The 22,898-nt window shown below is 37.8% G+C and overlaps 1 protein-coding gene across 1 annotated transcript in view; it reads left to right on the top strand.

Moving 5' to 3' along the window:
• The window catches only part of CSTPP1 (centriolar satellite-associated tubulin polyglutamylase complex regulator 1), a gene marked incomplete at its 5' end in the record, with an annotated part of 122,641 nt that overhangs the window by 46,028 nt on the left and 53,715 nt on the right, over positions 1-22,898 (top strand). Inside the window, 1 exon segment of the mRNA XM_084896133.1 lies at positions 8,278-8,408. Within this exon segment, the coding sequence (XP_084752259.1) occupies positions 8,278-8,408 (131 nt within the window).

The following is a 22,898-nucleotide window of genomic DNA, read 5'->3' as shown; positions in this document are numbered from 1 at the left end:
TAAGAAAACAAATAGAAGTGACATTGAAATCTAGTGAGTTAATAAGAAAAAGATTTTAATAAAGGTATTAGGATTTTTCCCCCATGCTAGACTACTTAATTATTAAGACTTCTTTAATCATGTAGTCTTAGAGCTCTCTTATTTTAGGAGTTCTTAACTAATGCAAAAAGTTGGGAAGAATGAACTTGAATGTGGAAAGTAAAATAACACAAAATAGCTTTCAACAAAAGCCAGGAAAATGAGTACTTTAAAAATATAGGTATAACTTACCAGTAGCTGTAAATGATAAGTATGCTTGAGTACTGAAAGAAACTGCACTTATTTTCTAAAAAGTGAGACCAGTTATGGAGATAAAACAAAAAATAACAAAAAGGAGGTGACTCTGGAAATAATGGTATTAACATAGACATGATAAACAATGAAGATAGAGCATGTAATCGGCAGCCACAGTCCGATGTATGTGGCTCTAAAAGTACAAGTCCTGCATTCCAACCACCCTTCAGTTTTATGATCATTTTAAATTATGATTGAATGAAAGAAGCCCTGGCCTGTGTAGTTCAATTTGTTGAGTATCATCCCATGCACCAAAGGTTTGATCTCTGAGGCTAGGTTGCAGGTTCAATCCCTGATGCCAATGGAGTGCATGCAGGAGGCAACCAATTGATGTTTCTCTCTCTCTCTCTCTCTCTCTCTCTCTCTCTCTCTCTCTCTCTCTCTCTCCCTCTCTCCCTCTCTCCCTCTCTCCCTCCCTCCCTCCCTCCCTCCCTCCCTCCCTCTTTCCCTCTTGTTCCTTTCTCTAAAATCAATAAAAATATATTAAAAACAAACAAACAAGAAGACTTGGCCTATGACTAAAGCATTTATATGAAAAATTTTGTTAACCTAATTCATAGCATCTTGAATAAGAACAAAGGGTGGAGGTTTAAGAATTACTTGCTGGACTTTGAACCGAGAGGGTTGATAGATACTGTATAATACCTCCAGCTCTTGAATGGGGTAGTATGGAGGAAGGAATTTGTTATATTTCAGGGACCCATAAAATAGTGTTGTGTTTTAAGTGAAACCTGCAGGTGATACTAATGGGAACATTTTGGAGATTCTAGTGAGAAAAAAGGATGACATAAAAGTACTTAAAAGTTATAACTGTAGACAGGAAATAGGATGGAATTTACCAAAAAAAATTTGTCTGGTGCTGTATGAAGCATAGATATGCAATGGGTGGGAAAACTTGGAAGGAAATGAGTTGAAAAAAACTAATGAAAACTGATAAGAAATTAGATGAGAATATGATATGTAATCTGGCAGTAAAATAGATAAAAACTGTTTTTATTTTTGAGATCTGGAGGTAGTGAGGAATCACGTTGTGGGGAAGGAATGGCAGGATCTGTCTGCAAATAACTAAAGATAGAGGTGAAGAGAAAGAAAGAAAGAACAGATGACAGGTTTACTAGTAGAGATCACAGATGAATGAACATGAGATGTAACATGTAGCAGGATACAGAAATATGGCAACATTCTCAAGGAATATTCTTTGTCCAGAAACTTCCTGTAAGACCAGGGATGTTTCCTCAGAAAAAACCATGAAAACACAGCTACTCTGGATTTCAGGTGAAATTAGAGAACGTTCCTAGAAGTTCTGTTATCAAGAGCTCTGTTAGAAGGCCTTGTAGGAATGACACAAAGATTTGTAGTATGTTGTTTTTAAAAAATATATTACAAAAATTTAACTTAACATTGCTGAATATTTGGAATACAGAGGAAGAAATCAATTATAAGTAAAAAACTTTAATACAATTAATAAATACAGTTGTCTTTTACATTTTTAATATTAACCTTATGCAGACCTATGTAGTTAAAATTACAATGTAAACACACTTTTTCCTGTTTTCATGGTATATGAAATGTGTTTTCTAAATTGCTACATTGTCTTTTTATAATTTAAATTTCTTATATGCTATAAAGAGTATGTATGTACTAACCTTTGCTCAGTGCTCTGTGCATTGATTTCACATCCTGAGGTATTTATTTGCCTGTTTCTATTGGCATGAGTAAACAACCTTATAAGGAGATGTTCCTTAACACTTAAAACTGCAAGGGGAAACAGATGTTAATGAATCATCTTGCTTCTCCACGACCCTCGGTGGGTAAGGAAATGACATGCAATTGGGAGTTGACCATAGCATGCCAGGCCTTCAGCAATAAGTTCTGAAATGTGAAGGCATGAAAAGGGATTTTGAAACATTTTTTTAACTCTGACAGGGAGCCAAGTGAATTATAAACTAAGATGCAATGGGGAGCAGTTTACGTTCAGGAAACAGACTGTGAGAACTAAGTCCTTTGGTTAGCCTTCTTGGTGAGAATTTGCTTGGAGATCACCCTATCCGAAAACCATCTCTACCCCCTTAGCATCAGCCTAGGGTGGGACAAGAGCTTTAAGAAGATATTTCCCTGGGATTTGGTGACAAAAGAGCACTTGGTGAAGTAACCAAGGAAAGAAAACTCAGCATTGCTTATGCTGATCATTGCAGAAGCTTTCCATAGTTTTCAGGGCCTGTCTTGTGAGTTTTTATATTCAAAATGAAGTCATATACGATCTCACTGATGTCATGGTCTGAAAACTAGCTCTGCTACTAAGGATTACTCAGTCAGGCAGGAAAAAAAAAATCTTGGTATGAAATGCCACTGCTTAAGGCTTTAGAGCAGCGTTTTTCAACCACTGTTGCCTGGTGTGCCGTAGGTGCAGACAAGACAAGAATTTTATAATTTTTCACTATTTTGTTTACTTAATATTTCATAATAAAGTAATTATAAAATACTTTCTTTGTGTTTATTTGATTCCTATTCAAGAGAATTACTTTATATATAGTCAATATAGGCACAGAGTTAAATTTTTTAACATTTTCTAATGGTGGTGTGCCTCGTGATTTTTTTCATGAAACAAGTGTGCCTTTGCCCAAAAAAGGTTGAAAAACACTGCTTTAGAGTGAACCGATAAGCCTCTAATGCAGTTGTTTTGCTGTATAGAAATTATGAATCCTGTTCGCCACAGTGGCAACTCAGGTCTCACAAATTGGCTCATCTATCCTAGAAAGTGACTGAGGATTAATTATTCCCTGTTGGATTTCTTCCTAAATTTGGGACTTTGTTTTAGAAGCCAAAGGTCTTGGCCATTCTATTTCTAATTTAGCCAATACTGGGAATGAGAAGATGAGGTTGTGAGTACTCATCTGCAATGTGGGTTTCTATTTTCTATACTTTTACACTTAGTTCTTCCTGGCCAATAGAGACCCTACAATTGCTTCACCTGATGCATATGGCAGAACCTTATTTGAAATGTACCATATTTTAAAGCCACACTTTGTCAAATTTCTCACTGGGTGTAGGACTATGTTATTCACTCATTTTTCCCCTTAATAGGTGTGCTGTATGTTTGAACTATAGATAAATACAGCCCAATAGCCAGAAGTTCTTAGAAATTGAACATTAAACGTTTGTACAGAAACTTCTTTGTAACACTATAAGCAAGAAATTGGTGTAAGGCACTTCTGTCCAAGTGGGCTGTCCAAACTACTTTGGCCTTCTGCAACATAGACCAAGCTGACACGTTCTGCTAATTTCTTTCATCAAATTAGCATTACCAAATTCTGTGGCAGATAGGCAATGGAAAGAAAACATTTAAGGACTTAGACTTCATCTGATTTTTACAAATAAAGAGAACAAATCCAGGGATGGTTAGTTCAGGGGACTAAATCATGCCACAGGAATATATCTTTAGGGTTTGGCTACTTTCTGCAAAACAAAACTCCAGTCTGCTTATTTTGCCAATATGTTCGAGGGAAATATGCCACAGAAGTTTTCTTTTTCTCCTACACAGAATATCTTTTTTCCTTCTGTTTATAGAAGCAACAGAAGCTTACATTAAATCACGATTCTTCCTAAGATGTTCTGGATCTTTGATCTTACTTATTTTTCAGTTTGTATCACCTTTAGTATAGATAGTTTGTGCTACATAATTGGATATGATTTGTTCTCACATTTTGCTTCTCTGTAGATTTGTTTAGGATTCCTTGTAAATAAAGCTCATCTCAAATAGCAGAAAACAATTCCTGGCCAGGTAGCTCAGTTGGTTAGAGTGCCATCCCAATACACCAAAAGATTTGGGGTTCAATCCCTGGTCAGGGCACATATAAGACTCAATCATTGATTGCATAACTAAGTGGAACAACAAATCGCTGTTTCTTTCTTCCTTCCTCTTTCTATTCCCCTCTCTCTCTCTCAAGTCAATTAAAAATATAAAAAGAAAAATCTATAAAAATAAAAAAGCAGAAGACAACCCCAATGAGAAAATGAAATTATATCAAGAGTTCACACTAGTGCTTGGCTAGCTTGGTTCAGTGGTTGAGCCTTGACCTATAAACCAGGAGGTCATGGTTCAATTCCTGGTCAGGACAAGTGTGGAGGGAAGGTGACACTTACTTTTGGAACTATGTTAATATTTCACATAGGCAAGAAAGTTATGTATGTAAATAACAAGGATGAGGGGCCCTAAAATGGAATATGGACAGAAACAAATGAAGCAAACAGTATTTCAAATAAATAAAACAAACATACTGAAGGGAATTAGGGAGATTAAGTAAAATTTTTTTTTTTTAATCCTCATCCAAGGATATTTTTCCATTGCTTTTTAGAGAGTGGAAGGGATGGAGGAAGGGGCAGAGAAAGTGGAAAACATCAATATGAGAGACACATAGATTGGTTGCCTCCTGCATGCGTCTCTACCAGAGCCAGCCAAAAATCAAACCTGGGACCTCAGTGAGCAGTCCAACAGTAAACACTGAGCACACTGGCCAGGATGAGACTAAGTACCTTTTGAACACAGTGTTTGGACTATTTGCCCTCGGGCTAAAAACAAAAAGTGCTCTAAATAAGTGTTGAACTATAATTAGGAGGTTGCTTTTACACAGAGGCATGGACTAGCAATGCTGTACATTTTAGGATTGAGCAAATAAGTAAATATATGTTATGGATAATGGTAGCTGGATGTCTCTGTGAGAAGAGGAAGTTTCATATATAAAAGGGAAAGAATAGAGGGTACAATATATTGGAATTGAATCAGTGTGAATTCATGGGTTTTAATATATGTAGATAGCTAGATACATAGAAATGAAAATAAATATCTGTGCGTTCATGCACATGTGCACGTTTGTGTAGAATGTGTGTGTATAGACCTTCATCTGTTTCTTAACTGTCTTCTGAGAGAGCCTAGAAGCAATGACACATTTGGAGCACAAAGCACACCCAGCATCTACCTAGATCTTGGTTTTTAAACACTGTTTTTTACTAAAAGCGACTTGTGCATCTTGAATAAATGACTGGTTCCAAGATGGGTTAGAGAAAGAACAAGATGGGTCTGGAACATCTTATTCTGTCAAAAAGAAAACAAAGTAACCAAAGAATTGTGTAGACATGTCAAAAGGATAGAAGTTAGCTTGAAGGAGCTCCCACAGCCAAATCTGGGACAATTTGAGCAACAAAATAATGATAATAAAGGATCATAACCTACTGAATAAAGTAAGAATCCATGAATCCAGACTAATGTAAATAAATAAATAATGAATGGATGAGAAAGGTAAGCTCTTTTTTTACCATAGAAGGTCAAATTATAAATGTAGATGAAATGATGTAACAAGGAGGAAATAGTCATCTGGCAAACCCATCATAATTGTTATTGCTTCTAGCAAGAATTATTAAATACAAAATCAATAGATACTGAAAATAGTAAATGAAAGTCTGAAGAGTTGACAGTATATTTCCACAGCCTCAAAATACTTCCCCAGAAGATACTTATTAAATACAACTGAATTGCTTACTCCACATAACTTATAATCTAATAGGGGAAATAAGTAGAATAACTTTAAAACAAAGCAGCATATTAAGAGTTCCATCAGAGAGTTAAAAGTGAGATATGCTGGGAATTGAGCATGGAGATGGAATCATGAAAAGACTTTATGTCAAATATGACAGATGGTCTGGAAAGATTAGAGTTTTAACAGATGGAGATAGGAAAAAAGATACTTCAGATTGAAGAGAGCCAGTAAAGTTTTAAGCATTATTGCATTTTCTGCTCTTTCCTTAGAGCCATCTTATCTAAAAGAATTTTCAATGATCATATTCATCATCTATTCTTTAGGTAAAGTGATTATGATTCCCATACTGACCAGTTGCCATGCTATTCAAATATTTCTAATTATTTTTAATTTTAGTTAAATGTGATTTTTATCAATATGGATTACCTAAAGGCAGTAGTATAAATAAAATTGTAAATCTTTTTATATTCAGAATTATAAGCCCTTGCCCTATCAATTTGTTTTATAAAATTCTTATGTTATAATTTTGTGTAAATTTGTACCTATCTGTATAATGAAGCTTAGCCAGATTCTTTAATGCATAGATTACTCTTTAGTGTTTTTTAAAATATATATTCTTTAAAGTTACATTAAGGATGTAATTTCATTATAATTAGTTCTTTTACAACCAAGATCATGATCTAAACACCAGCATTTTACCCTTGTGGGGTATGATGCACACTTTGGGACTAAGTCTTTGCTGGATAGCTTCCTTCATAAATTTAGTCTAGAATGTTATCATTTTAGACTTCATTTGCTAGAAATGTGGCCTACTCCATTTATCTGTAACAGCTCATTTGCTTTCTTTTTCATTTTCCTTTGCTCAAGACAATAAATAGCACTGCCATAAACTATGTGGTTAGTTTAACACTTTCATTGCTTTTTAAACATCTCTCATCTAACCTAATTCTTTGCCGGGTATTGGCCTCATATTTTTTCATAGTGTCTTAGAATTAGATTTCTATGCTACTTTTCTAAGAGGGAAGAAGACTGTGTAATTAACTTTTTTTATATAGCACTGTTAATAGTAACAGGAAGAGGTTTATTTTATCCTATAACATACCATACTGTAAAGACAGGTTAGACACTTCCCTCTGAACTTGGTCAGGAAAAAGAAAAATGGAATGGATGGCTCCTGACATTTTTTCGTATTCCGTTCAGGGGTTCAGAATTTTTTTCTCTCGTTAGTCAACAAACGAAACGTGGCATTAGGAATTACCATTGTCCCTCTATTACTTGCCATCTTCATTTTAATGTCTGCTTCTCTATAACATTAACACATTTCCCATTCATGGTTTACTTGTCAGGGAACTTAGGAGTTTTCTGGAACCTGAAGTCTGCCTTAGATAGTGTTGATGCCTGGATAATTGCCTATTCTTTGGTGGAATTTCAGTTTTAGATTACGCCAGGCTCTACAGCCTTCACTTCTTTGGCAAAAGGACCCAAAGGCAATGGAGTGTATTTTTTCCCCTTCTCCAGCCCAGCTTAAACAATGACTCACTTGGGCTCTGGGGTTTTGCTTCACACTTTAATTCAGGGCCACTTTCTACCCTTGTTCTTCTTATTTGCTTTTAGTGTTCTATTTGGAACCTTTTATATCCTTTGGCACATGGATTTTCCTCTGAGGTTATTGTCAGAGAAGTATGCAACACCACCCCTAAACTGGAACAGACAAACTGGTTATGTCCCATAAGCTATGTTGTTCATATGGCAGCTGATAGAGGTCAGAGAGTACACAAAGAATTTCTTTAAGGAAACATAATTCCAAAAAAGGTAGGGAGAGGGTTATGCTTCAAAAAATATGAGTGCCAATGTCAGCCAATTAAAGACTGAAAGATTTCCCTCTATATGAGATGCTCCAGTGACTGCTAAAATTTCCTCAGGGTGTGTATGTGGGAAGGGGGGAAGTGCCAGAGGAACTGGACCGAAACAGTTTTCAGAGGGATATGGTTATGTGAAGAGACTTCCTTCTAGAAGGACTTGGTCTAATTTATAGTTCAGAGTCTTTTTAAAATATATATATTATATTGATTTTCCACAGAGAGGAAGGGAGAGGGATAGAGAGCTAGAAACATCAATGAGAGAGAAACATCGACCAGCTGCCTCCTGCACACCCCCTACCGGGGATGTGCCCACAACCAATGTACATGCCCTTGACCGGAATCGAACCCAGGACCTTTCAGTCCGCAGACCGACGCTCTATCCACTGAGCCAAACCGGTTTCGGCTATAGTTCAGAGTCTTATTGGAGAGGGGGAAAAATCCTTTTTCCCTTTTTGGCAGTGCTTCTGTCTGGTCTTGCTTTTTCATTCTGATTTCAGCCTTACATAACTATCCATCTAATGATGAGTTCTTGATTGTTCTCTTTGCAGCTTTAACAGTGTATGTCAAGGAACTCATATTCTCTTTCGGGAATTCAGCTTCATCCAAGCCACTCCTCACAACAGGGCATCATTCCTACGGGCCTTCTGGAGATGCTTCCGAACTGTGGGCAAAAATGGCGGTAAGACTTCCCAAATATTTTCTTGGCTTCTTTTCTTCCTACCAAACGTTTATCTTTCTTTGTTCCTATAAATACTGTTTGGGTACTAGCCAGTTTGGCTCAGAGGATAGAGCGTCAGCCTGAGGACTAAAGGATCCTGGGTTCGAATGGGATCAGGGCATATGCCCAGGTTGCGGGTTTGATCCCCATTAGGCAGTGGATAGATGATTCTCTCTCATCATTGATGTTTCTATTTCTTCCTCTCCCATCCTCTGAAATCAATAAAAACATATTTTTAAAAAATATTGTTTGGTCTCATGCTATTCAAGGTTATAAGCACACCTTACTTTTGAGAAGCTGTTCCTCTTGTTTCAGAAATACTACCTCCATCACATCATTATCACTAATGACTGTATTAAGAGCCAAGAGAAGGTCTGCTCACTTGACATGCAGTAATTCACTTACTCTTCACAACATCTCTCTGTGGTGGATACTATAAACTCCATTTTATAACTAATGAAACTGAGGATCAGAAAAGGTTAAGTAACTTGGCAAGGTTAAACAGTAAGTGCTAGCGCTGGATTCATACCCAGGCCATCTGGCTCCAGAGCTTTTGCTCTTGACCAATATTAAAGTACCATGCAGTAGCCCTAGCCAGTTTGGCTCAGTGGATAGAGTGTTGGCCCAAGGACTGAAGGCTCCTGGGTTCATTCCAGTCAAGGGCATGTACCTCGGTTTCAGGCTCAGTCGAGGCCTTGGTCAGGGTGGTATGGGAGGCAACCAATATGTCTCTCTCACATTTGATGTTTCTTTCTGTGTCTCTCCCCCTCCCTTCCACTCTCTCTAAAAATCAGTGGGAAAATATCCTTGGGATTAACCACAACAAAACAATGCCATGAAGTAAATTCAAGGAATGATGTGACTGCAAAGAAATAAACTCCTGGCTAGAAGGAGGAATGGGAATACTATTGTTAAAGAATGGAGAGAGAGTGGATTAGAGAAGGGTCTCCTGAAAACTGGCTGTTTGATCTAAATGGGAAGGAAGAGTGAATAGAAGTTATACCCTTGGATAAAGAGAGAGAGGCATTCTACTAGTAGAATTCTGGTAGACTTACCATGTGCCTGGCACTGGGTGAGAGTAAGTGAACAGGTACACTCCCTGCTTCCATTGAGTATATAAGATCCCCCCATCTGCTCTAATAGATGCTACTGCTACTTTATACTTAGCTACTGAAATTTTTTTTCTAAAACTCCTCCTACTTAGTGTCTTATTAGACCATTTCTACTATCCTAAGAAATAAGTTAGATAGGTATTATTGTGCCCATTTTATAAACAATGAGGTTACATGATTTGTATAATTGCACAGCGGATTAGTAGCAAAGTTAGATTTACTAATTTGCTAATGTGCTATTTCTACTATTTCTGCTACTCCAATCATATACGGCTTCTATGACATGCACCCTCTAGAGACCGTTCATCTCAATTACATTCTTGTGCAAACAATCTTAATGTGCTGAGAGTAACATCATCTCCTTTACAGAATATATGTGCTAGTGGGCAAAAATCAATGTGACCCAATTTTAAGTGAACTACCTCAGAAAAACTAACCCGTTGGTCTCAAAATACATAAAACTGGGAGCTGTGAATGTATAGGTGGAGTTTGTACTATTTCAACAGAACCTGTCTTTCCCAATCCTTCCCAGTCCCTTAATCAGTTAGCAAATATGTATTAAATACTTTCTGTATTGAAGAATGGTGCATATATAGTCAGCTGGTTTCTGTGAAATAGCACATGGAGATAACTATGGAAAAGTCTTTAAATGTCCTCCAGTTCTCTTCCTGCTTTAGAAGTGGGCCTCTTCAAGAATTTATTTACTATCACAAGGGATCCATATAGCATGTGGACTCTAAGCAGATGTGGGTTTCTTTATCTTTCTTATAGCAGCTGCCATTGATTCATCCAGCTGTTGAGAGAGAGCACCTCCAAGTTCTCCTCTGTGCCATAAACATGACCTAGATTTTATGCTGGATATTTCTTGCTATGCTTCTTAATCAGACAGTTTCTGATTTCTTAAAGACTAAATGCAACATTTGTGTCTAGGTGATACTAAATTATTTGGTTAAATAGCTTTAATATATTCTCAGTTACTTCCAGGAAACTTTAGAATATTTTTTCTGTTCCAAAATGTGTCATTCCCCAATTTTAATCCAAAATGAGCAGAAACATTCAGAGGCAGGGTTCCAAAAGTAAGTATTAAGCCCCATTTTTTCAAGTAGAATGCCAAGTACCAGACTCCTTTTCAGTGGAACCTCTACTATATTATCCTCCTGCAGACAACTTCCTTATAACATCATGTACATATTATAGCATTATCAAGAGGAAATAACTCTTCTGGGAGGTAGCGAAGAAGAGCAGAGTTCCAGCAAATTATGTCTAAAACTGAAGTCACTTTGTGAAAAATAAGGACCCGATCCCTTCTGAAACGATTTATCCAAGTTTTGAGCAAGTACAGGGATGCAATGTCATTTCTGCATATCTGAATAGTGAATAATGCTAATTTTCCTATGTCTGAATTTCAAATAACCTCATGAAGACTATAGAGAATCTCTCGCTATTAGGCAACTTTAAACTCATGGAAGCAAAAATGTCTATTCAGCCCTAGCTGGTTTTGCTCAGTGGTTAGAGTGTTGACCTGAGGACAGAAGGATTGCTGTTTGATTCTGGTCAAGGACATGTACCTCTGTTTCAGGCTCTATCCCAGCCCCTGGTTGGGGGGTGTGTGAGAGGCAACCAATCAATGTGTCTCTCTCACATTTATGTTTCTCTCTCTGTGTTTCTCCCTCTCCCTTCACTTTTTTTTTTTTTTTAAATCAATGGGGGAAAAATATCCTTGGGTGAAGATTAAAAAGAAAAAAAGTCTATTCAAACAACTTTAAAATTCAACTTCTTGCTTTGCAATTTCTTTCAATGTAGAAATGTTAATCTGGACTTTTCAAGTCTGGCAAATATTGAAATTTCCTTGAAGTAAATCTCCACTTCTATTTAGGAATATTGGCTCAAAAGTTTTTGTCCATATTTATTTTCATTGTTTATTAGAATTTTATTTTGAACTTTGTGTTTTTACCAATGAATGCATGTATTTCATTTAATAAAATGATGATAGGTACCTCCTCTTCAGCCCATGAAGAAGTACCCATAAGGGAGTTATCCGCCTGCCATAAACAACTAGAAATCAGACAATGTCCAATGTCTGAAACAGGACTGTGGTCCCTGAGAGGCAGTTGCCAAGTGATGGTACAGGAAGGAAGATCATCATGTTGAGGAGTTGAGTTGAGGAGACAGAGATTGGGGTTTAGAGAAACCAAGGTGGCCAGAATATGCAGGACAGAGTACCAGAGAGGAGGGAGTAAGTAGCTCAGTCAGTTCTGGAGAGCTTCAAGCAGATATTTGAGTCTTCGGCTCTAAATTCTGCACATGTGTGGGTTGGAAAAAGAACCACCAGAAAACAGTTCCTGAAGTATACACAGGATAAGGGGTAGCTCACACTTCTGCCAGCCAGAGTTGAGAAACCTCAAAATACATAGGATATTGGCTTTGGATAGAATCCTCATCAGCTTACAAGCAAAATCATTCAACCTATAGGCATGTCATTTAACTATATACCTAAACAAAATTAATACTCCTTAAAGGAATTCAGGAAAGGAATTCAATAGAAACACAGACCCAGAAATGAGAGATTATAGAATTAGCTAACAAGAACCTTTTGAACAGTTATTTTAAATCATATAAATATGATCAAATATGTAAAGGAAAACATGAATCTATTAGAAAGGTATAAATTGAATTTCTAAACATAAAATAGACTATCAGAAATGAAATAATGGTAATAATAGCAACTAACATTTATTACGTACCCCCTATATAGATTATCTCATTTTTCTTCACAGCAATCCTATGTGGTAGGTAGATACTTTTAATATAGTTGTTGTATAGAAAATGAAACTGAGATTTAGAAATTTAGTAACTTGTTCTAGGTCCCACGCCTAATAAGTGAAAAAAGCTAGTGTGGAAGAAGCCAGAAAGCTGACTAAACGAGAGTATTACTTTTTAAATGTGTAATCCATCAGATAGTATACGTAATGCTTGAAATATGAATGAGTAAATGGCAATACTTGCCCTCAAGGAGCTCACATTCCAGAAGAAGAAACGGAGTCGTCTAGAAATAGTTTCCATCGAGTGTAAGCGATTATTAGAGCCATGTGTAGGATACAGTGACAGTACAGGGAGGAAGTAGTTTTTCCTGCAGAAGCTGGGGAAGGCTATAAAGGAGTGAAGGCAGTTGGAATGGATTTTGAAGTAGTAAAAGCTATTAAGCAAATAAAAAATACATTCTTAAAAAGAAAAAGCAAGAGTTTTAAAAATATTATGACATAAAACAACATGGTTCCTTTGGGAAACACTAATAGGTTCATTTTGGCTAGCGCTTAACACGTAAGAAGGAAGTTAGTAGAACCTTAGGAATTCGTGTGGTATTCTCACATATGACACTGGCAAAAGTATGGAACGTAAGTAGTAAGACTGAGGACAAAAACCAGTTAGGAGCCGGTTACAGTAGAACAGTAAGTGGCATGGAGATGCAGAGCTATTTAAGGAGCTGGTTTGACAGGACTTGTCAAATTGACAGGGTGTGAGGTGTGGGAGAAGAGAGTCAGGAATAAGTGACAGAATCTAAAGTATTGCTACTTTCATCCCTCTCTTTCTCTTTCTCTTTTCCTTTCCTTTTTTTTTTTTTTTTTTTTTCCCCCTCTCTTTCACTTTTTGTTTTACTCTGAATTCAATATGGGTTTTGTCTTCATAGTATTGGTATGTTCATTCATTCAACAAAATTTATGCATCAGTTGCTAGTGATGAAGGAGTGAGTGGGACAGAAATTCCTGCTCTCATGGAGTTGTAGTCTAATAATCTGAGATTTGGGGGGGGGGGGGGGGGAATCCTGTCTTTTTCAGAGGAGCTCACATTCTAGGAACCAGGAAATTGCAGTGGGTCTGAATGATCATATGATAAGAAAAAGTTACTTTTTACTAAAATATCTAATGTTATAGTGGGTGAAGTGATCTCAAGGAAAAATGCAGAAATTTAGGCTGAAATAAAGCGTTTGGTCTGATTTCTCTGTGTAATTGCCTTAAACTTCCACTTGACTTTGCTTGTCACTAATCCTCATCCTCACCACTAAAACCATTCTGTGAGGATGAACAGTGTTTACTTCAGGAACGGGTGGCTGCCTGGTTTGAAATATTAAAGAATATTTGTTACTTTTGTAATTTTTAAAATAAACAAATGAAAATCCTTCCGTGTAATCTCTTCCCATTTATGGGTTCCTCTAGCCAGTCATCTTCACCTGCTCCCACCAGCGCTTCGCTTCCCTCATTTCCCCAGAAACTGTGGCCAATAAACAATTTCTTCAACCTCAAATTCCTGTTTTCTATCTTCCATTTCACTTATTTCTCCTCAGTTCCTGATTTTCTTTTCTTTTCTTTCTTTCTTTCTTTCTTTCTTTCTTTCTTTCTTTCTTTCTTTCTTTCTTTCTTTTCTTTTCTTTCTTTCTTTCTTTTTTTTTTTTTTAAACTTTTACTTCCTTCCTCAGAGTCTTTTCTCCAGGAAGAACATTGGCATTTAATGTCCCCTCAAAGCTTTCACCTCACTACCCACAATGACTTTACTCTCTCCCTCTATTTAATTTCCCATTTTTTCTATGTCGATTATTTGGGCCTGTTACACTTGTCACACAAGCATTCCTGGAATGCTTTTGTCACCACCTCTTCTACCCAACCCTCCTCATGCTGCATACATAATATCCTTAGGTTGCTAACCTCTCTTTGTCCTTTTAGGTCTTAATTTAATAGTCGGCTCCTTAAAGGAGCCTTCTCTGTGACTCCTTTCTCATCTGAATTAGATCCTCTCATTATTCTTTTCTCATCATACTGTAATATTTAGTCATATCATTTATTATAGTTTCTAACTAAATATTTTGGATGCCTCTACATAATGTTCATTTCCCTTATTAAACTGTAAATGTTATGAGGGCAAGAACCTTGTTTGTTATGCCAATAACTATATTCCTAGCATCTAAGATATATAAATGATTTATTTCGTCATTTAATATGAAGGCTCACCATTTCCCAACTACTATATAGAGGATAAATTATTGAATGCATATTATCATCTCTTTTTTTAGAGGGTAGTGTTGGTATTGAAAATCTGCTTTATACTAACTTTTCAAATTAATTAGGAGCCTTGATTTAAAATAATAGCTATCAGTTATTTGCCACCTACTGTGTGCAAGGCACTTGCATGTTTGAACTTCACATTCAAAGTGCCCCACGTCCAAAGTGCCCCACTAAAAACTGGCCCATTAAAAGCTATACTATCTTACAGAACACCTAATTAAAATATTTAGTACCCACTAAATATTTAACAAGGATTAGAAAGGTTTAGATCGTATGCTAATTTTAAACATTGGTGAGGATCTGACTAACAGTAACTATTTTTCTTCTTTTGTGTTCTGGATCCAGCCTTTAAGCTATGAAAGATATCACACGCTAGTAGTCAGCTGACTACACGTGCCTTGAACTGCAGATATTTTCTTTAGTTTGCAGTGTTAAAAATAGTTTTTTTTTTTTAAATTAGATGCCAACATACAACATGAAAAATCTCAATTCAATTTCACTTACAGAATGGAAAAATCCAATGCCAGGTCCACATTCCAACGGGAGACAGTTCGCCAGGGCAGAGGTGCAGCTGCTCCCTGCAGACAGGGCATGTGGCCTCAGATTTACCACCGCCCCCAGCTGCCTTGCTTCATCTGCTTATGTTTCCTGCCCGGCCTCTGTAGGCATTTGAGTTTGCTCCCATTGCTGGAACTTCTTGGTCCATTTATAATCACTGGAAAGGTTGAGTTACACTGTTAATTCAGAACAAGGAGTCAGGCGCTTATTCCTCCACTAGGTTCTCTTTTTCTTTTCTCCTTATCGTGATGTCTCAAAGAATTTTAAAATTAATTTTCCAAGTTAAGAAGTTTGAGTCTTCCATTTTTAAATTTTTTTTTTTTTTTTTTTTTTTTTTTTTTTTTTTTTTTTTTTAAGATGGTGCTGGCTATTTAGGGCTCCTTGCAATGCCTTATAAATTTGAGGATTGGCTGTTCTATTTCTAGGGGGAAAGGCTGTTATAATTTTGTTAAGACTGTGTTGAATCTGTAGGTTGCTTTGGATATTATTGATGCCTTAACAATGTTAAATCTTCCTATTCATGCACATAGGATGTCTTTCCATTTTATTTATGACATCTTTAATTTCATTCAGCAGTTTTCAGTGTGCAAATCTTGTACCTCCTTGGTTAGATTTATTCCTAAGTATTTGTTGTCTTCATGCAATGTAGGTGGAACTCTTTTTCTTAATTTCCTTTTTGCATTTTTATTGCTAGTTTATAAAATGTAATTGATTTTTGTACATTGATTCTGTATCTTGCATCTTTGCAGAATTCATTTATTAGCTAAAACAAAACTGTTATGTGTGTGTGTGTAATCTTTAAGGTTTTCTACATAGAAGATCATATCATCTATATATATAAATGCCTAAGTGACCAGCTGATTGGCCCACTGGCTGGTAGTTATGACGCACAATGACCACCAGAGGGCAGACGCTCAACGCAGGAGCTGCTGAGCTTGGTGACTTGGCAGCTGTGGTTCTTGGGTGGCACACTGGAACCAGAGAGGAGGGAGCCTGATTCCCAGATGTGTCACCTGAGAATCACCTTCCTGCAATCTGGGACCCCTCAGGGGATGTCGGAGTGTTGGTTTTGGCCTGATCCCTGCAGGCCAGGCCAAGGGACCCCACCAGTGCATGAATCCATGCACCAGACCTCTAGTTTTTAAATAAAGATATTTTTACCTTTTCTTTTTCAATTTGGGAGCTTTTTATTTCTTTTTCTTGCTTAATTACTCTGGTTGAACTTCCTGTACTATGTTGAGTAGAAATGGCAAAAGCAGAAATCCTTGTCTTGTTCTTTTTAAATATATATGTATATTTTACTGATTTCAGAAAGGAAAGGAGAGGGAAAGAGAGATAGAAACATCAGTGATGATAGAGGATCATTGATCGGCTACCTCCTACATACCTCACCCTGGGGTTCTAGCACGCAACCCGGGCATGTGCCCTGACTAGGAATCAAACCATGACCTCCTGGATTATAGGTCGCCACTCAACCACTGAGCCATGCTGGTTGGGCTATCCTATTCTTTTTTGTTGGGAGAAAGCTTTCCAGCATTTGGCTTTAAGATAAAAGTATATAAAGAAAATTGTGAATTAAAAAGAAGAAGAAGAAGCAAATACAATTGTGATTCATACAAATAAGTAGCTGCAAATACTAACATTTTTTTAAAATCTTAAAATAGCTACTTGATTTTAGTTATAATGATCCACATATTTAAAAGAAGAGAGATAGTAAATTTTTGTGTCAGAGCTGAGTTACTAACATACCTGACAATTATTCACATCCCTAATTGATGAATAATCACTTTGGAGAAATCAGTATCTTCTCATCTAGTTAAAAAACTTTAACTCATTTGAAGAAAAATAAATGTTTCTCATTATTTAAATGTAAAATAAATGTAACTCATTATATATATGAGTTTTTCAATGGTGTTGTTTCTTAAAAAGTTCAGATACCTCAGAGGATGATATAGATCGAATTGTGTCTCCCAAAATTCATATGTTGAAGCCCAGCCCCCAATGTGACTATATTTGGAGGTAGGGCCTATAAGGATATAATTATGGTTAAATAAAGTCATAAGGGTAGGGCTCTGATCCAGTAGGATTAGTGTCCTTATAAGAGAGACACAGTGAGAAGGCAGCATTCTGCAATCAAGGAAAGATTCTTTACCAGATGCTGACCCTGCTGGCTCCTTGGAGTTCCAGTCTTCAGAACTATGAGAAAATAAATTATAAATTTTATAGTTATAAATCATGTTATAGAAATCTACTTTGTTTGGTTCCATAACTACATATAGAAACAAGTAACAGGAGAGTTTGATAACATCTCTATTCTCACCTAGTAGAATTTAAAGATTTAATGTAATCTCAGCCTTTATGCCAACAGGGTGGTGCAAAAGTAGTTTTACAGTTTTGGGTATGGAAAAAGACATTCAAGTTATGATTATTATAATAGCTTTATTAACTCTGTGTTTTGCATATTCATAACTGTAAGCTTTTGCCCCACCTTGTACTCCTGTATGAAAAAGACCAGAGCAGATAAAAAGCTTCCTAAACAGTGACACATTTACCAATTGAAATGTATTTATTTGTGGAGCAGAAGAAACTCCATAATGAGTTAACCTGAGAACACAGATTGATAACATCAATATATTAGAATTTACTATGTAACATTTACTGTGCACTGTCCTGTAGATTTAATGAAAGGGGTAGAGATTTTTTGTTGTTGTTTGTTTGTTTTTAATCCCTCAAGGATGTTTTTCCATTGATTTTTAGAGAGAGGGGAAGAGAGAGGGAAAGACAGAGAGAAATATCAATGTGAGAGAAACACATCGATTAGGGCCAGCGCCCAGGCCGGGGAGGAGCCTGCAACCAAAGTACATGCCCTTGACCAGAATCGAACCGGGGAGGGACCCGTTGGTCCTCAGGCCTACACTCTATCCACTTAGCCAAACCAGCAAGGGCTAAAGATGTGTTTTTTAATAAGAAAAGTATTAAAATTAAACATTTGTAGAGCCTTACAAATGCCTCTGAAAAATTCTAGGATTCTGTTTTGAAAACTGATGCACTTCAACACCGTACCCTTTGTATAGATACTGGGTAAAAATGAGGGCTGAGGCCTCTTGGTTAGTTGGTAAGTTCACTTCTTCTGACTCTTAGTCAAGTGCTCTAGCCCTGATACTAAATGAACACAAATATATTTTATGTCATTTTGTCTCTGAGATCAATGTATAAGTTCCTAGTGTGTAATCAATGTATTGTATTGTAGTTAAAGCAGAGGAATGTATTGCAGTTGTTTGTGATTTTATACCTTCTTTCATTGCTTTACAAATTCTTCAAGTTTTATTTTACCTGTCTTCAAGATTTAGTATACAGTTATTCCATCTTTTACTAAAATTTTAAAATCTTGATTTTTTTCTTTAAATATATTTTATTGATTTTTTTTTTACAGAGAGGAAGGGAGAGAGATAGAGAGCCAGAAACGTCGATGAGAGAGAAACATCGACCAGCCGCCTCTTGCACATCCCCTACCGGGGATGTGCCTGCAGCCAACGTACATGCCCTTGACCGGAATCGAACCCAGGACCTTTCAGTCCGCAGACCGACGCTCTACCACTGAGCCAAACCGGTTTCGGCTTGATTCTTATTATTGAGCAGAATAGAGTACTTGCTTTACTGCATATGCTATACTTTAAAGAACATAAGCAGAACTTGGAAATTCTTTGAAAATACAACCGAGGTTATTTTTAAATTAGGCTGAATGAGACTTTTACCATGAGATGTGTCGATGTAAGAAACAACAAAACCTGTGGAGAATTTTTATGAGTTTATTTAGGCCAATTGCTGAAAAGCAAAATCTCAATCGATTGAGAAAATGTTCCAGAGAATTGTAGTTTTGCAGCTTGTTTTATACATTAGAATCAGAGGAGGAAGCATAAGGAGGGTTACATGAGATTCACTGGTGGTAGATTAAGGGGGTGGGAAAAAGCAAATTTGGGACAATTTTTGGGAATGGATAAAAAGTCAAATTTTACATTGACCAGTACAGGATAGTTAATAATTAACATTTACAGCTCATAGAGGTGTGATATTTGGGGGAACAAGGTAACAATGACAGGTTCTGTGGTCTTGCCCTCTGTTGTGGTGGGTGTGCTCTGAGGGGTCTGGAAAAGATTACTCTGACATTCCAAGAGTATGTTATCTTAGATCCAAAAGACAATAGACAGCCTCACTTTAGGTAAGGATTGATTTTTGTCAGGGAAACTACAGGCCTAGGACAAGACTACTCGCTATGACCTGCTTTTAGTTAGGAATTTGTGTGTTCAGCCATCTTATATGGCTACTTCAGTCTCTGAGTTTGTAGGGCCCGCCATGCTGGCCTCCCCTGAGCTTATCGGGTTTAATGTGCGGCCCCCTTTTCATCCACAGAGGTTATTAAATCTGTTCTGTAATGTACATTTGCCAGAAAAGGAAATGGTATCTCTTAGGCTTCAGAAATCCCTTACTTTCGTGGTTCTGTTAGAAAAGAAAGTAAATGACTAAATTAAAGTTTACACACCGTGAACCAAAATAAAACCACCTTAGGTTAAAGATGTCAATTAAATAAACCATGCTCTAATTTGGTTGTTTTGGTGGGTTTTAAGCTGGAAGTGTATAAAAGCAAGTATAAGTAGTGTTGAAAATTTAATCTTTTCCAGTTTTATTTTGCTTGGCATAACCTACTCGTCATTCCCACTGCCACCACCTGACCCTAATTTAGAGCTCTAATTAAACACATCGGAGAGGTTGTCAAAATGACAGATTTCTTGATCCCATCTCCAATCCTCTGGATCAGAGTCAGCAGGGGAGGGGCCTGGAAATTTATTTTTTAAACAAGCATTTCAGGTGATTCTTATTATCGCTCAAATGTGGGAAACATTGAATAACTTTTTTCTTTGCTCCAGTCCTTGCTCTACAAGGGTGGTTTCAACCATGTTACATCTCAAGATCACTTAGGGAGCTTTAAAAAATACTAATGCCCAGACCACTTAATCAGACTAATCAGAATTTTTTGGGTTGGGGCCTATGCAATTTTTTTTTAAATGTTTTAAGTAAAATAAAAATTTTATTGCAGTACAACATATGTAGAGTAATGTGCAAAATAATAAATGTACAGCTCAATGGATTTCTATAAAATAAACATACTCCTGGAATTTCCATCCAGGTAAAAAATAGAGAACATTACTAGCATCCTGGATGCCCCTCCCAGGCCTCCTCCCAGTCATTAATCACCTCTCGGGTAACCGCCAGTCTAATTTTTATCTCCATAAACTATATTTTGAACTTCGGATAGTCAGAACCATAGAGCATACACTCTTTGGTGTCTGGCTTCTTTTGTTCAACATTATTTTTCTGGTTTGTTGTTGGGTTTAGCTACAGTGTTTGTTTGTGGGGTTTTTTTTGTGTTGTTTTTTTAATTGTACAGAATTCTATTTTATGTATAATCCACAGTTTGTTTATTCATTCTACAGTAGGTGGCATTTGGGTTGTTCTTAGATTTGGACTGCTACAAACAATATTGCTGTAAACATACTTTTATATGTCTCTCGGTGTATAGATTTCTGTTAGGTATGTACTTAATAATGGAATAGTTGGAATGTGTGTGTTCAGCTTTAGCACATACTCCCAGATTTCCAATGTGATTGTACCATTTTCCACATTTAACTGCAGTTATGAGAGTTCCTGTTACTCTGCAGCTTTTTGTGGGGCCCACACATTTTAAAAGCTCTGCAGGTGATTTTAATACACATTGAAGCTTGAGAACTATGCAAGACCTTTTATAAATATAATTCTATAAAGTACAGGCCTGGGCTTGTCACCCTTGCTTATAACATCAATGGTTTTGTATTGCCTACTAGTGAAATAGGAATTCCATTACCTTACATTTTAGGCCACTCATGATCTAACCCCAGCTTTTCCAATCCCTACTCTCCTGTTCATTACCTACATTCTCACCATACACTCACTTCCCCCCTAACACTCCTTAAGCATTCCCCCTTGCACACCTTGTGTATACTTTTCTGTGTAGAACTTTCTCAAATGTCTGTCACATTCCTGCCCATCCTCAAGTAGACCCAGTTCAAGTAATACATCTTCTAAAAGTTCTTGTGATCCCCACTTCTTCCCTTCCTTACCATCCGTTACTTCTATTTAAAAGTGAGATCTCTTATTGCACTTATTTTTAACTAGAGGCCCAGGGCATGAAATTAATACACAGGTAGGGTCTATAGGCCTGGCCAGCAATCAGGGCTGATCTGGTTCCCTGCCTCCCTGCCTCCCCACCTCCTCCTTCCCTCTCTCCCTCAGTGCCCTGCTGGTTACCTACCATGTTCTGCACTGCCTCCTGATGGTCAGTGTATGTCATAGCGAGTGATCAAACTCCCAATCTCTTGGTCAAACTCCCAAGGGGACACATTGCATATTAGCCATAAATATATAGCTTTCTTATATTAAATATGTTTACTGGCAAACATATAATCTCTTTACTAAAATATTGCATGGGGTTAAAAGTAAATCAGTGTTTATGTCTTTGCTACCTCCCCATCCAGATTCTAAATTTGTATTATCAAACTTCATGGGAAGCTCTAGAGAGAAAGACTACTAGGGGCCCAGTGCACAAAATTTATGCACAGCAGGGGGGTGGGGGAGAGAGGGGGTCCCTCAGCCCAGCCTGCACCCTCTCCAATCAGGGACCCCTTGGGGGATGTCCAACCACCAGTTTAGGCATCCCTGTGGGATCGGGCCTAAACCAGCGATCGGACATCCCTCTTGCAATCTGGGACTACTGGCTTCTAACTATTCACCTGCCTGCCTGCCTGATTGCCTCTAACTGCCCTGCCTTGCCAGCCTGATCTTGCCCCAACTGCTTCTGCCTGCCTCATCACCCCTAACTGCCCTCCCCTGCTGGCCTGATCTCACCCCCAACTGCCCTGCTCTGCTGGCCTGATCACCCCTAACTGCCTCTGCCTTAGCTCCCACCACCATGGCCTGGCTGGTCAACTCAATCTAATTAGCGTATTAGCCGTTTAGTATAGGATAGGATTGCTTAAATGGGGTGGGGGAAAGCCTTTTTCAGCAGGAGAAGATGCTCTTGACAGATAAAAACACACAATCCCTATATCTGGACTGATAGCCAGCCATATGCACTATACTGCCAAAGAGGTCATGAAAAATTTGAACCACTTTCTTACACCTTACACCAAACAGCTGTTGCCCTTACGACCCCTCCTCAGCCCTCACCTTAGGCTCTGCCTTTGCAGTCCACTCAGATTAGGTTCTGATTGGTCGGTTTCTATGTCAGTTAGTGTCAAAAGCTCACCTCCTAGGCAGCCATTGGCTCCTGGCACTTCACCCAGATTTGGTTATGATTGGCCAGTTTCTATGCCAGTCAGCGTCAAAAGCTCCGCCTCCTAGACAGCCAGTGGTTCCTTGCAGTTCACCCAGATTTGGTTCTGCTTGGTCAGTTTCTATGCCAGTCAGTGTCTCCGGGCCTATCTCTGGGTCTGATCAAAGAGGCAGGGCTGATCAGCAGCCCCCAAGGAGGCCCAGAGAGAAACAGAGGTAGGGCTGCTTGCCAAGCAGGGAGAGAAAGAGAGAGGCAATGGCTGATCAACAGCTACCACGGAGGGTAGGCCTCTCTCTGCAGGCCTCTCTCTGGGCCTGATCTGCAGCCCCCTCGGCAGTTAGCTGTGCCGGCACTGGCT

Source organism: Pipistrellus hanaki, assembly GCF_964339955.1.
Source record: "Pipistrellus hanaki genome assembly, chromosome: 9".
Taxonomy (NCBI): domain Eukaryota; kingdom Metazoa; phylum Chordata; class Mammalia; order Chiroptera; family Vespertilionidae; genus Pipistrellus; species Pipistrellus hanaki.
The sequence above is the reverse complement of the archived record's forward strand: the minus strand, read 5'-3'. Positions and strand labels throughout refer to the sequence as shown.